Genomic DNA, 16,097 nt, shown 5'->3' with positions numbered 1-16,097 from the left:
TGCTGAATAACAAACAATTCAAGAGACGTCCCTCCTAACAGAGAGTATCAAGCAGATAGACTTCAGGCATTGCTGGCAGTCCTGCCATCAGCAGCTGTGACAGCTTGCCTGGCAGCTCCACTCTTTAATTAGCTCTCATTCCTGAAGTTCATAAGTCAATTAATGCCAAAAACCATCCTTAGATTCTTTTTTAAAATCCTACCCAGGACTCAGTGTCTTACTCACTTACCTATTCTTCCTGTAGCTCAGCTAACAGTTCTGATCCTGTAGAGCATCCCTACAAATTCCAGCTGCCCACAGAGATTGACACTAGTCAAATTCTCTGCCTCTCTTCAACTATTCTCCATATTTCTGCAGCAGTATTTTGCCATTGCTACATACAAAATATACTATTCTTCAGGCTGTTTCTTCAGACCCTGTCACATAAGACTTTCCATGCAACTTGCCTCATATAGTGTAATGAAAAAGAGCACTAACTGCAACACTCTACCATGAGTTTCAAGCAGTCCCCATGTCAATTATATCTACTCAAATCTACTGGCATTACCATACTCCTTTACAGCTTCATAAGACTCAGCAAAGGTATTTAGCAATGCTGGTTCTACCTTCCATCTAGCTCACTTTTAACTGAACATTCTGACTAAGTTTAAGTGATAATGATTTCCACTGGAAACCCAGCTTTGAAACGTCTTCCAACTCCAGAGTTAAAAAAAAAGACCATCCATTTTTTCTATCTCAGTTATAAGAATTTAGTTATGCTTTAGAATTATGTAATGTAATGTAAATGAATAAGCCAGTTTCTGATACAAAGCTCAAAACATGAAGAAACTTCTTAAAGTTCCATACTTTCCATCTTGCTTCTTATTCCAGAAATGCCAATGATCTGGAAAGACATTATTCAAGTCTGCTGGCATTCGAGCAGCTATTTTTCATATCATCCTATCCCAAAAGCAGTTTGGTCTGAAACTTACTGCTTACTACTGCAGTACTTCTAAGAAAGCAGGGTGTTGAGCAGGGGCCTGGGACTTGAACATCTCCAATAAATGTCAAAAGCAAAGTATTAAAAATATTTTTTCTTTGCATTATGATATAGGTACTTACTTTACCCACCACCTAATATTTTTCTTTTGAAACTACTAGAAACTTTGATAGACACTGGCATAACCCCTGCTTTGACCCAACTCATATCAGTAATGTCTCCCTGAAGTTCTTTCCAACTTAACTTTCAAGTGACTGATATATACATATATATACATAACCAAAAAGAATTTCCATTTGCAGATAATGTGTCTGTTTTCCTTACTTTTAAAACACAGATCTACAAACACACACAAAAATATGTATCAGTGAAAGGCATCTAAAACCAGGCAATTTAAATATTCACATTCTAAAATTATCTTATTGAGATATGTAACCTTTTCCCTATTGAATATACAGGTCTGTTTTGCAGGGAATTGTTTGACAAGGATTATGGAGACTGGAAAAAACAACCCAACAACAAATAAAACAATTGCACAAAAGTAAATCAACTCATGAACTTATTAGATGTGAAAGCTGAAATCTCAAATGTCCCTGAATGTTTGTTTATATAGCTAGGTGGATGGACATATATTATTTCTTAAGTACATTTCCCTCTAATCAAGCATATGGCTGCATTTTTAAATGACCCCTACCGCTTACTTCAGATCTTGTTCAGGCAGGTTTGTACCACAGTTCAGGGATTACAGCCAAATACAACAGAGGCTACCTAAAGAGAGCAAGCTGTTGCTATGCTGAAACGTAAGAACTGAGAAACCTGGAGAAAAGGTAGAAGGATTTCAGGAAAAGCATTCAGACTCCCTAAAAAGGAACCCTGAAAAAGAACCTACAAATAAGCAAGAGAGCCTGAAAAGGTGACTAAGCTATCATTTGCCAACCCAAAAGAACACAGGATACAAGGAAAAACAGTTGCGACATTGCTCTCCCTTTGGTTCCCACATCTTCCCACAGACAACATGCTAAGAAATACATCAGTATAGCAAAACGACATGGAAAGCGCTTGCTCCTCAGCAACACCACCTGCCCTTCAGTGCCTCACCAACCTAGTTCCAACACTCAATATATGCTTATAGTGCCTTAGCAGTCCACAGCTGTTAAGAACAGGACAGGCTTGCTGGTATTTTGCCTTTGGGAGCCTTTTTAACCACTTTTAAAGCTACAACAGAGATAGGCAGGCCTAGCTGACAGCTTTTCCTCTGAGTACCAGTGAGGATCTGAGCCTGCCTTCTTCCAACAGAAGGCAAAGGCCACCAGCATCAGTCCTGGATTCATGGGCAAGGGAGCAAGCACCAGCAAGGGAACAGGAAAAAGACTCCCCTCTAACACACCTTGGGCTACCAGCCCCTTGCCCTAAACCTTGAGGATCTCCCATTTTCTAATGCTTTCACTTCAGCTGCAAATGCACACTTTTCCTTGAAGTTCCTGATCACAATAACTTATACTAATTACCAAAAGCTTTTTATTTTAGAGCTTGAATTAAACCTTGATTCAAAGGCCTAAATGTTGCAGCTTCTGGGGACAAGAAAAAAAGAGAAAACACAAAAACAACAAAGAATTTCAGATGAGTTGTAGGAAAGAACTCTATTCATGTAAACACAAGACTCCTGGGGGTCATCACAGCGGACAGCAAGTGTCACACAGGTCTAAACAGTAGTAAGAAAAAGGCCACCTCTGGGAAACTCATATTCAATGGTTTTCCACCAGGATCTACTGAGTGCCTGCTCTCCTCAAGCCCCACAGCACTTTAAAACCAAAGCTTTTTTCAGATACACTGAAATTCTTACTTCAAATCTCAAGCAAGAACCTGGAGGGGGAGAGGGGGGGTGGAGGTAGGGGATAATCCAGTAGCTGTAGGGCTTCCTCTTTACTTTAGAGTCTGAGACTTGGTAACCACCAGATACCTGCTTTGGTTTTTGGATGCTTTGTCCTGGAAGGGTTGTTTTGGTTTCCAGAGCATTTCACAGGATAACAGCACAGGTTTCATATATCCCCAAAAGGCAATTCAGAACACCCAGACAAACCATATCATGAACAGTGTTCAGATATCTGTGCATGCACAGTTTAAGTTCTTCTAATTATTTTACCTGGAATTAAAAAGGTAACAACTTTCCTGCTGCACATCATCCTTTAATGGTTTTTAGTTTTTGCTGCATGACCTTAAGTACCTGAGAGCTCTGATTTTCCACTTGTCCTACTAAACTATTCTCTTGAAAAAAAAAAAAAGTATTCCTCTTCTGTTTCTAAACAGAAACACTAAAGGTGCTCTCTATAGTTCTTCGCTGTTTCCCCAGCTGGCAAAAAGCCTGTATTGTACAGATAAATTAGATGACTGATAGCTGCAAGTAAAAGAAAGCACAGTGGACACCTTCATGTGGTAGGATCTTGACTTGTAGATAGACACCCATCTGCCCCAATTGCCTCACTGCCTGCAAGCAGCCTCAGCGAAGAGACTAGGATGAGCTAGCTTTAGGAAACTGACTTTTCAACTGTAACTATCTGCTTTGCAGACCTGGCTATGAAAGACTCAACAGCCAAACCATGAGGAAAGTGCTCTGGCAGACTTTAAAACAAGAATTAGTTATATAGTTATACAAGCAGAAACTAAGTCAGTAAATACAGTTTTGTTTGAAAAGCATTGCAGCATGGGGCTAGGGCACTGTTACCCATTCCGCCCTCAATCTGGAAAAGGCTCCCACTTACTACCTGCAAGTGCTGAATCAAGAACTGCATGTACTAATTTGTGGGGCATGCTTGCTCACCAGCACCTGAAGTACTCCTGACCACACAGAACTGCTGAAGTACTACACATAACTACGCTACCTGAACAACCTTCTGGTTCTCTAGTTAAACATACTGCTACTTCAGTAACACTGTTAACAACAATGCTACAAGTCAGTGTTGGAAAAAGGGGGTAGTATGTGTGTGAGGAAAGTGAAGAGCTAAAAAACAAAACCCACCATTCACCCTTTTGTGTCGTTCTTGCTATAGTGTCTTTATTTCCGCACACCACCTGCCTGGCATTAACACCAGTAAGGAATAACGCCACGTTAAACTAACGACAGCTACACAATTACGTGAACACGCCATAAAACATCACCTACTCAATTACTCATTATCTCTTCGCAGAACTTCACAGCAGAGGCAGCAAACCCCAAGAGCCAGGAAGGGAGGGTGCACAAGTATTTCTTTCCCCCTCAACACCGGAGTGCCCCAAGAACCCGGCCTCCCGTTGCCAGCTGTGGGGGCCCATCCTGCAGCTTCCCTCGAGGCCGGGAGGAAGACAGGAAAATGATCTCCCCCTCGGCCCTGAAACGAGACACTTCACGAACTGCGAGGTGAAATTTCACTGCCCTTACCTTGCAGCGACCACAGCCCATGCACCGGGTCGCGTAAGAGCAGCTACGGCCACACCGTCACGTCACCCCGACCGCCTGTGGAAACCCCTCTCACCGGGAAAAAGCGGCAAGCAGCATGCCCCGCGCCCCATCCCCCTTGAAGTTCCGGGGAGATACGCGGCAGCAGTCCGCGCTCCGGCCTTGGAAGGAGCACCGGGAGCCGAGGGAACGCGGAGCCGTTAGGGCTGCGCCGGCCGTTAACGCCACCGGGCGCGTCAAGAGAGCGTGAAGGCGGCGGCCCTGCCAGCGGGGCTAGGCACGGCTGAGCCCGGCTTCGCCGCCCCTCGGAGGGCAGCGCCCGGCTGCGCTCCGCCGCGCCTCAGGCGGGCACAGCACGGCGGGCGGTCCCCCGCCCAGCGCCAAGGGGCCCGTGCCCGCGGGCCTGGGTCTCCCCCACTACCTGGGGGTAAGGTGTAAGAGCACAACCTGCCCCTCCCCCCGCCGCCCTCCCTGCTGCCCCGGTCGCGCAGCCTGCGGGCTCACCGAGCAGCAGCAGGAGAACGAAGAGAGGCAGGCAGGACGCCTTGAGCCCGCGGTGCCCCATGCTGGCAGGGTTACGCGGATGCCTCTTCCTGCGCGAGCAAGACCGCCGGCAGCTTGCTCCTCGGCCAACAGCTCGCCTCCCGCTGCCCTGCGAGCACACGGAGCCGCCCGCCCGCCCCGACCGGCCGTGCCGCGCGGCGCAGCCAACCACAGAGACAAACTTTCTCCAGCGCCCGCCCCCTCCTGCAGGTACTGGGGGAGGCGGGGGGGTCCGGCCCAGTTTAGCCTACACACCCTGAGAGGGGAGGAGAACAGACTGCTGTGCGGAGAGCTCCTCACACAGCGGGGTCGCGTCTCCCGGCCTCCAGGAGCTACCACGCACACGTGGCCCGGGACAGGCCCCGTGCCCGGGCGCGGGGGAGGGGAGAGGTCTCGGAGCTGGACTCCCTGCTGCTGCCGCCCGGGAACAGCCGTTGGGCCCTGCGAGCGCGCGGGGCCTCCATGGCGCCGCTCCTGCCCTGCTGCACTCTTCCCCGGCCGCGCCGCGCCGCGCCGGGGTGAGGTCTCCTCGTGTCCGCTGTGCCCGCCACCCCAAGCGGGTACCCCCGTCGCAGGGATCGGCTGAGCGCCCCTTTTCTCACGGACACATCCGCAGCCCAGTGTTCCCCCACACTGAACCACAACACAGGCATGGGGGGTCACCCGCATCTCTATCTCCACGCAAACGGAGGCCGAGAGCTGCCCGCTGATCCGAGCACAGCCCAAACACGGAGGTTCCCTACATGTGGTCTCACAGCCCTAACTGGAGGGTCCTCTCGTGTCCCCCCCACTCACGCAGGCATAGACTCAAAACCCACCTGTGGGATGGGGTCCACTTTTGTCCCTGCCCTGCACAGCCTGGGTTAGGACAGGGAGCGTAGGGGGCAGCATGGATGCCCTCTGCCCCAAGCAGGGGATAGGGTTACTCTTGCACACAAGCAGCGCTGCCCTGTTTAGGACAAAGTTTCTTTTCCCCTTCTTGCCTTCCCAACGTTAACTCAACAAAGGGCGGCTGCCACACGGGATTCTTGCCACCACTCCACCACCTTTTTTCCCGGCCTGCTGACAAGGGATTTTTGTTTGCTCGGGGATTTAATTTCCTGTTTGTAAAAACAAAGAACTGAGGCACTGGCCTTCTCTCTAGTAACTCAGTCAGTTATCTGCTGCTTCATTCCCCTTAACTGTAAATCAGCGCTCTCCTCATGTGCGTTGTGCACTTTGCTACCTAGGCTCCCTTCAGGCTATCAGTTCTTTTGTTGGTGATGGAGCTGAGTCTGTGTTACACTGTTTCTGTGAGTGGGGAATCTCCAGAGCCTATGCAGTTTCGGGCTGCTGCTCCCACACAAAATGGCTGGTTTAGGATTTATTCTAGCGTCTTTGCTGCACTTTGGTCTTGAGCATGCCTTGACTTGGGTGAGGTTGTTTACTTCCACTAGCAGGAAGTGTGTGCTGTGTTCATAACTGAGCATGATTATCAGATTGGATTTTAGTTTGGCCTTTGTTACTCATTCTGTAATGCTTTACAGTAGAGAGGGTTGCCTTGTAGGAATGAAAAAAGACCCTCCTAAAACTGATGATCAGAACTTTTACCCTCCAACCACAATTACCCGAATTCCTGTACACAGTAGATCTCTTTGCAGAACTGCAGCCATGAGGTACCTGGGGGCCACTTAGTCCTGTCTACACTGAAGTTCTCCTAGCTCCCAAACTGCAAATGAGGCTGAATCCATAAGCATGACTGAGAAAGGGCTGCCCAAACAAAACAAGACTCTTTTCACCTATGTTTACAATACCCTCCTGTGCCTGTTTGTTCTTGCTGCCTCTTTCCAGTCTTTCTGCTCTACCTCCTCCTTTGGCCAGCATTCAAATACATCTTTCCTTCACTGAAAAACATCACTTCTGTAAACTAAGCCATGTCCCTTACACAAAATTTAGAAAACAGGTTAGAACATCTCTCACTGATCACCTTCCATCATGCTGGTTAAACTGCTGCAACTTCATCAAACTCTCATGCTGAAAATACTCCCCTTGTGCCTCTTAAGCCTGGCAGCAGTGATCCTGATACATATACATGGATGCAGTCATGAATGCAAAGTTTACTGTGTGCACAAGGCCCCTTATTTTGCAGACCCCCAGTCCACATTTGCTTTGTACTTCTTATTTCCTGTGCTCTGTTGCTAGTTGAGGAACACTGATCCAGGACATGAATTACCATGCTGAAAAGTACAGCAGTGACCTGATGATTTTCATTGTGTCCTTGGAAAAAAATTTTCTCACGATTGTCCCATTTTGAATACCCTATTGCTCTTACTGTAACTGCTAGATACCAGCATCTACTTCACCACTGCTCCGCAGTTAGTTACACTGGTGAAAAGAACAGGTAAATCCGTGCTATTCTGAGCTATGGTGTGTGGTGTTCTCAACAAGTGCCAGAAGGGACCACTGTACCTGTTAATCTGACCCATACACGCAAGCCATAGATTTTTTCTTTCCCAGCAGCTGTATCAAAGTGAGTTTGAAAGACAGCACATCTTTGTCTTAGACCCCAAGTAACGGCAAGTGCCTCACTCTACTTACTAATTTATTCCAATGTAATTATTCTTGCTGCCAGGAAAATGCTTCCTTTAAGGCTGAATTTATCCAACTTCGAGACATCAGGACTTGTTATGCCTTTGTCTAAAAACTGTAACCCACCCATTTTCATGGGTAAGTAACCATACATGGTGATCGTACCACTTCTGCTTGTTAAACTGAATAGAGTGTTTCCTTTGAAGCCTCACACTGTAAGATTCAGTTTCAGCCACTGAAGCATTTTTCACTCTCCAATGTTTCTAAGTGCTTTTTAACTCACAGGCACCCACCCTAGATACAGTGTCATTGTGTTCTATACACACATGCTGTGCACAAAGTAAAAATCATCTCTCAGTCGTCGTTTGGTTTCCCTCTCTCACATCTCTAAAAATGGAATTAGACCATTAACAGCCTACACTGCACAAAAACCTTGTGGAGTCCATTACCCATGTTGAATCTCCAACTGTCTCTCTGCATCTGTGTTTTCTAAGAGAGCATCTTTATCCTGCCATCACCAACGTTCTTCCTTCCTCGCTACATGGCCTTGCAGCAGGGTGTGCTAAAATACGTTTCGTAGTATTGTGACAATTTAAGCTGGTGCTTGAGATCCCTCATTCAGTTTGAGAACTGTTTCTCTGAGGCTGATAAATCTCCAGCATAGATGACAGAAAGAGCAGGCATGAAGCTGGCCACTGTGTTAGTCTACCTTCTCCTTTAAAACCTGTTTTCTTCTTTTTTGTGTGTCCTACTTTCAATGGATTGTTACATGTATGTGATTATGTCATTTTTTCCCCTTGCCAATTCCATTTTGCATAGCTCAGCTACAAGAGCCAGACTGAGTCAAAAGCTTTCTCCAAGTATAAAGTCAGGATAAATATTTTCCTCTGGTTTTCTGCTTTCACCTTGTTTATTCGTGAGATGCAGAGTAAATATGTGGTCAGTTGTTGGTTTCTCAGAAAGGCATCCCATTTGACTTTCAGTGTTTAGCATGTTGTTTTTTCGAGTAGATACCACATATGATTTGTTTATTGATGATGCTGCAGAAATATTTGCCTGCATTTCATCATGCCTAGATTTCTGCATAATGCAAAGGGTGAAGGCATCTCTCATTTGGGAGTAACTAGATTAACCAACTGAATCTCAAGGAAGGATCAAGATTAAAGTGTTGTATTAGACATATTATTATACATGCACATATGTGCATGAATGCACACTGATCCTACAGAAACCCATATACAACCACTCCATTTTTGTGCCACTCCTCCAATATATATTTGCTTGCTGTTGCAAAGTTTCACTCTTTACAAACATGGATAAATGACTCTTGTTCTCCCCACTTCTTTGTTTCCTAAGCAGCAGAAGACAAAGGTTAGACGACTGCATAGCAGGCCTGCATGCAGCATGGAGTGCAAAGGTAAACTGCATTCAGAAGCCCTTTACATCTCCAACCAATAGCAGAAGGACCCACCCTGATGAGGATCCAGCACCATGTTCAGGGGCAGAGGCTGCAAAAGCACTGCTAACATGCAGTGCAGATTGCTGGCTGCAAGCCTTAAGCAGGGGAGAAATCTTTTGGCCCCATTGCCCTATTTACTTGAGTCTCCTTGCTGCTGGTGTGTAGCAGCCTTAATCTCTCCCCAACAAAAGAGAGGGGTAGGCATAGAGGGGGATAAGGCTATGCTCATCAGCTCTGTCAGCAATATGACAGCCACTAAGGTCGGTAAGGGACTGTCAGCGGCTTCCAAACTGCTTGCATGAGAACCCTGGGGAAAAGGAACCACAGTGTAAATGTTGTCCTGGAGAAATCTACATGGGGATGTGCCGTCTTGTGTCTTGGCTACTCATTAAAGACTCTTTTTCTCAAGAGCTAGAGACATTATCCTCAGCGTACTGGTCAAATTCCACATTGCTTGATTTTATTCTGCCTCTAAGTTTTGTTTGTGTTTTGGAGTGGGCACAATACTCATCTTCATTTCCTCTCCTCGACTCCTGCTCTGTTAAGCAGTTTGCATTTTCCAGCCAAGGGGCTGCCCCATCATGGTTGTGGCTGAGGTGAGCCCTACACCCTCAGAGCTGTAGAGCTGGCTTTGTGAAATGTGTCTGAGCATTCCTGGATGGAAAATAAATGTCCCCGTCATTCCTCTCTCAGTTGAACTACTGAGAAATATGGGCAATAGCAGAGAGCTCACAAAGTGCTGTGAAAACCTCAGCTTACCCATTATGTATTATGCATTAAAACCTGCCTCTATTGAGCTGTCCAAGATAAAGTCTTACTGGCATTTGATCAAAAGAGTAGGAAATTACCTTGATTTGTCCTGGCTAGAGCTGGCTGTCTCATGTAAAAAGTATTTGTGAATAAATTATTTGCAGATTGATGGGGGAAAAGTAAGTAATTTGTTTGATGAATATTGTTCAGCTGGCTATTGAGCTAACCAAATAATGAAGAAAAAAGCATCAATCAATGATTTATTGGAAAACCTACTTGAAATTCGACAGGAGAAAATAGTCAAACAATTTGCCACTATTATTTAAGTGCCAGTAGATCTGTATAGTGTTCATGCAGTAGTAAAGCACACCAGTTCAAGCCATGGCCCTATGAAAGGTATTGAAATATTAATTCAAATCTTCAAATCTATATTCATCTTCTACTTAAAGGAGATTCTCCTCAACCACAGGCCCAAAGATACCCATTAATGAACAAAGAACAGATTCTACATTTGCAGTTATTTATTCTTACATATTATGAAGACACTCTGGAAACTATCTTTCCTGATAAAATAGCAATGAAAATTGAGTACCTTTTACTCCTCTACTGCCTCCTTTCAGTGAGTCTCTAAGCACTTTACAAATTTCAGTAGGTTTAATGTTACAGCTGTTCTGTCAGGCAGGAAGGCATAATGAAATCCAGGAAAAGTAGGAAGCACACACTGCAAGCTACAGGTTTCTTTACATCATAAGCTCTTAGACTTCATGGGCAGTTTTAGACTAGTCTCCTTTCAATACAGCACATCTTTCAAAGACTGCCTACATTTTTCAAATCTGGCTACCTGAAGTTTGGTTCCTAACTATTTAAGCATTCATAAGCAGTTGCTTTATGTTACATGCTGAGCTCTTGTTGAATTTGATGGCATTTTTCAGGACTAAACACGCAAGTAGAAAAACCCATGTGTCATGATATTTCCTTGCATACATACAGATGTAGCAGCATATCTCTAGATGCTTGCCTGCAGCAAGGTGGTCTAGATGGTCTACAGGTTGGAGACGTAACTAGGAAAGAGGCAGGTTGCAGAGACCTGTTTGTGGCTGTGGGTTGCACAATCCATGTTAATGATGCCACATGAGCAAGCCACACACAAAAAAGTTATCCAAACTGTTACGCCATAAATTAGACGTCCTCCTACTTCATGCCTCTCTTTCGCACTTCCAGCAGCAGGGGTGCAGTCCCTCCATGGTTTTTTGGTTGAAACTGTGAATGCTTACTATCCAATGTGAGGAGCTGCACTTCAAAGCACTAGATAGATATTAAAAATTTTGTTTTAGATGTCAATGACAGCTCCCACTGTGGTATGAATGTTAAGGATAAAATCAGCACCCTGTTGAAACTATTGGACATTTTCTTGTCAGCTTCAGTGCAAACAGTATTTGATTGCAAGTACTGAATTGAATATCAGCAACCAAAGAATTAGTGAACAGAAAGTGCATGCTATGCATGTGTATGTGACAAAATCATTCCCCAACAAGTTGCTGTCTGAACGCCTACGAAAGCGTGTAATTAAAGAACCAATCTAAAAGATATATATATTTATGTAAAGGAAATGGAGTATCAAATTAAAGATCAGCTGTCAGCTTAAACACAAATAAACTGTTAAAACCAGAAATAAATATTTGTATGATTGCTGTTGATCATTAGAGGCAGTTTAAAATCCAGATTTACTGAACATGATTTTTGTTCTCTTTCCCACTGGCATGTTTCCTGTCTTGAGCAAGGAAAAATCAAAATGCGTCAATTTTCCTTTCAGGTTTTCTCTCTTTCTGCGTTGTGACTGCAAAAATCATAGGGGAGGAGATTGCTCTGCTTTAAAAGAACAGTTTTCATTAGAAACAGAGGAGGAAAACAATAGAAGCATTTCTGTTGGCATTTTGTTTGTTTTTATACAGATTCTCCTAGGCAAAATTGAAGTCACAAGGGAGAGAAGAGGCTGCTTTTAACATGAGCAGGTACAATTTCTTACACTGCTTCAAATTCACTCTCTCGAAATAGTCCAGTTACACTCCATTTTGAGAGTTCGCTTTATTCACTAAGGTCAGTCTGAGCTTAGCTCTTCTTTGTGTTTTTTACCTGTGAGACTGCTGTCTTCCCACATCAGAAACAGGCTCAAATCCTTTTCTGACCTTGATTGTAATGAGTAGGACATATATGCGATGAGGATAAATCAGATTAAAACAGAAACAGTAACAGTGCATATCTCTGACAAGTCCCAGAATCTCACATAGTGTTACCTTCTACTACACAAGGCAAATAACCCAATATTCAGGCCATTTGAAACATGGAAATTATGGAAACAAAAAGCCAGGAGGTGTCTTGCCTACACAAAACTGAAATGCTACATGTAACATACACTGAGCTGTCACCTATTATCCTGAGTTGATTTAAAATAATCTATAATCCAGGGATGAGAAGTGAGCGCCATAGGATGTGTCAGATCCTTCTCATACAGCAAGACAGTGTTGTTGCTATACCTAACCATGAAAGAAGAAACACGCTGTCTTGTCAAAAGAGGACTTGCGGCTAAAAGAATCAACACTGAGGCTAAAAGAATCTTTTTGAGTTCATTTACATTAACAGGGGCTAATTAAGAAATTAGGCTGGGGCTGCTGATACTGACCCCATCTGACAATCTGGGCACACACTTTATTAACGAGAGTCTAGAAACAGGAGAGGCATGATATAAACTAGCACAGTCACTGCATCCCAAGGAGCAGAGATCTCAGTCCAAAGGACTATCCAAAAGTCAGTCTTCTGGGGAGGTCTTCCCTTCCTCTGGTGGGACTGGAGGAGATGATATGAAAAGAGCTTTGTGTTCTCAGATAAAAATCAGTGAAAGTCAGTGAAGTTTCAGTGTGTGTTTTTCACGTTCATTTCTAATTTGCCGTGTCAAGCAAAGAGATTAGAGGTGCAAAATATATGCAAAATAAAACCAACATAAAAGTTCAATGACAACTGGCAAACTGAAACTTCTTCTTTTAACAGAGTTCCAGAAACAAAACATCTGAGATCTTGATACACAAATAATAAAGAAGAGCAAAGCAACCTGTGCATTTCATTTCCAGTCCTGTTGGCGTCCTAGTAGTCCACCATCTTCTGCCTATTGCAATTTGCTGCCTTATCCCATCTGTTTTGTTTTCACATTGGATGACCAGCTAAATAGCTGTTGAGCCAGCAGAGAAAAAAAACAGGTCAAAACCTGCAGATGTCTCAGTGTTCATGCCCAGGGGCAACAGATAACAAGCTGTTACAGTTTGTCTGTAAATCCATTGGTTGGCTTGTTACTCTTGAGTGTCTACTAAAGCCTTGTTGATTCTGATTTGGCACTTTGCTGTTGACCCTGCAGCATTTTGAGGGTATCTGCAGTACAAAAGGCTCATAAACTCATTGAGCACTTCTGTGACTCTTGGATAATGGTCAGGGAGGAAACTCAGATTCAAACTTCTCAGAGAAGCTATACCTCACCCCAGACCTTCAGATGGGGGCTCCTGTTACCTTCTAGGACAATGCTCCATACATCTGTGCCTTTGCAAACCTTGCAAACTTGAAGATGTTCACTTTTAGAAGGTGCTTCTCTATTGGCAACACAGAGACTGTGGCTCTTCAGGATAGCAAAAAACAAAAAACAAACCCCCCCACAAAGTAAACTACAGCACAAAGTATCCTTGCCTACTCTCTGACCACAGGGACTGCGAGCAAGGAAACACATTCAGACTCAAATCACAATATATAAAGGTCTTGCTAATGTAGACCACTGAGACTTCAGAAGAGGACAAATTTTGGTTCTCTCTGAGAAAGCAGTGTCTGAATATAAAGTCACTGGAAAATGTCCAGTAATCTTTGGCCATACAAATGACTTCTGGACTTACTTATCTGAATGTTGCCAATGCTTCTGCTGCTGCCTTTTTAGATGGTGCCCTATGTGAGTAAAACAAGTTCAGCTGAGCTACCTGACCACTGCAGAACAAGAATTCCAATGGTGCTTAGCTGGTCCAACTGAAGATCCACTAGTTACCAACACTGAAAATACACAGGAACTGAATTAGAATGACCAAGCAGTCAACTTTAAAACATCCCTGCAATCTGCTTCTGAGCCCACAGGCTCGCTGAAATAACAAGCATTAAAGAGAAAACATTCTTCGGAAAGGAAGGTCTCACATAGTAGGTAATGCCTTTTGCATTTCTTGTTGAGCTTCTGTAGCCAGTCTTCTCCAACTGGTTGAAGAAGATAGCACATATTGGAGCACATCTCATGCTTATTCAGACAAACAAAAGGGGCTATCTAGTCTTTCTCCTTCCTCCATACTGCAGGGAATTACTGCTCTTCTCCATTCTGCTCTCATATGGAGAGAGTAATTTTTAATTTTTTATTGCAGTAAAAATAATACAAAGCCTCATGAATGAAACTGGCAAAATACAGAATGGTGCTTTATTCTTCATGCACAAAGATAAAATGGTAACATAATATTTAATCAGGGAGTGAAAGAAAGAGAAGTGAGTTCATTAACTTTTCCCTTGAGTGAAAACTCCTGTTTTCATTCTTTTATTTTTATTCAAATAATTTTCTAGAGAACACCATCCGTATGCAAATGAGTATGTGTTCTCAGAATACAGCTTTCTTTTATACAGATGATCATGAACTCACTCCAATAAAGGGAAAGAGACAGAATTTTTCCAGAGGAATAATTGGCCAAGCAGCCAGCAGTAAAAGCTCTATTAAGCCCCAGTTATGTGTTCCACATTCCTGAGAGTTTGTATAGTTCAGTGGACAGTGTTTTGCAGCACTGGACATCACAGATCCAAACTGCTTTTACCCAGGATTTTGTTTTTTTTTGTTTGCTTGCATTTTTTTCCTCTAGTGACAGCAGAAGAGGAAGAAGCAACTTTTACATGTAATTCTTCATGCAGCAAGATTCATGGTCTTGAGAGCTTTGGAGGCTCCATATTGGCTCTGTGAAGATTTCATGTCTCCACTTGTGGATGCCAGTGAGAGCTTTAGATTTTGCCTGGAGTGCACTCAGGGGCAGGGCTGCCTGTAACACAGGACAGGGGAAGGGCAAACAGGCTTTGATTTTGAATGATGGGCAAACATCTCTGGTGCACCAGAGACCTGGAAATAGGAATGTGATTCATTTTACAATCAGGGTCCAACGGCAGGGAAAGGCTCAGGGTGGCAGCTTCCAGCCACAGTTTGGAGGAACTCTGAGCCTTGACACTATTGCTCACCTCTACCCCCTGACCTTTTTAACAATCACTAATTTCCAGCTCCCTGACTGGGGGTGGGCATCAGCTCTAACTCTTGTGAGGCATCCTCATTATGGGGAGAAATGCTCTTGTCAAGCAGGTGTCCCAGCTAAAAGAAGGCGCACAAAAAAGAACAGCAAAGCTCATTAATAGGAGTGCCTGTTCAGAGGCACTGATTTGGAGCACTGAGCTCCACCTCAACAGCTTCTCTGGACAGGCTCTGAATACTCCGGCCCTAAAGCACAGAGCACAATAACAGCACCAAAATAACTCCAGAGTTAGTATGTCCTGAAGGCATGATACTTTTAGAGGAGCCTGTGCTGCATCTTTTCCAAATGATCCTTCTTATGGGTGTTGCCTCCAGATACACCCACTTGGAAAGCAGTTTGGTTGAGCAAAAGTGTTTGAAAAGATACAAACTTGATCATTATAATAATCTAAGCAATTCTCACTCCCCCTCTGTGACATAAAAAATGTACTTGTCTCCCATCACCTGGACCTGCACTCTCCCTGCTGTTGCTTCCTTTTAGATAACCATGTTATCAGAAGCCACTAATTTATGAGGACCAGACAAAAACCAGGAGAACCAGTGCCTTCCTTGAAGACGTTACTTCTGTCAGATTAGTATGTGAAAAACAACCAGGAACTTCTCAATGAATCTTTCTGGAATATTTCCTAAGCAGCTGCTGATTCTTTCTGAGTAATAGCAGAAAAGAAATCTGAGAAGAGAAACTGGAGCTGCTGCCACAGCAGAGAGAGCTTAATATGAGACATTGCAGTCTTTAGTTTTTTCACTTTATTTGTTTGGGGTTTTATTTTTACCAAAGTTATAAATTACTATGAAAAATTCACACCAGGAAATTGAGATATATCCCTATCGACAGGCAGGTTCCCATGCAAGGACAGATGATGTCAGCTATTTTGGTTAGTAACAATTTTGTCCCCCATGGTGTTTCCATTCCCTTGCTCCAGGACTCCAGTGAACTGGAATTTGAGCAATTTGCCAGCAGCACCTGCCTCTTTCCAGCACACACTGGCTTCAGTTACCTCCATTTACAGTG

General features: G+C 44.0%; 1 protein-coding gene across 1 annotated transcript in view; it reads right to left on the bottom strand.

Annotated features, from left to right (window-relative positions):
* The window catches only part of PTGFRN (prostaglandin F2 receptor inhibitor), a 74,692-nt gene extending 69,506 nt beyond the window's left edge, over nt 1-5,186 (bottom strand). The window contains exon 1 of the mRNA XM_062614654.1: nt 4,917-5,186. Coding sequence (XP_062470638.1) covers nt 4,917-4,977 — 61 coding nt within the window. The 5' untranslated portion in view covers nt 4,978-5,186. The remainder of the gene's footprint in view (nt 1-4,916) is intronic.
* Between the last annotated feature and the right edge of the window lie 10,911 nt (nt 5,187-16,097).

Source organism: Pezoporus occidentalis, unplaced genomic scaffold (assembly GCF_034315485.1).
Source record: "Pezoporus occidentalis ecotype Australia unplaced genomic scaffold, CSIRO_AGI_Poc_V1 ctg177, whole genome shotgun sequence".
In the NCBI taxonomy this organism is placed as follows: domain Eukaryota; kingdom Metazoa; phylum Chordata; class Aves; order Psittaciformes; family Psittacidae; genus Pezoporus; species Pezoporus occidentalis.
This window is presented reverse-complemented; position numbering and strand designations above follow the sequence as displayed.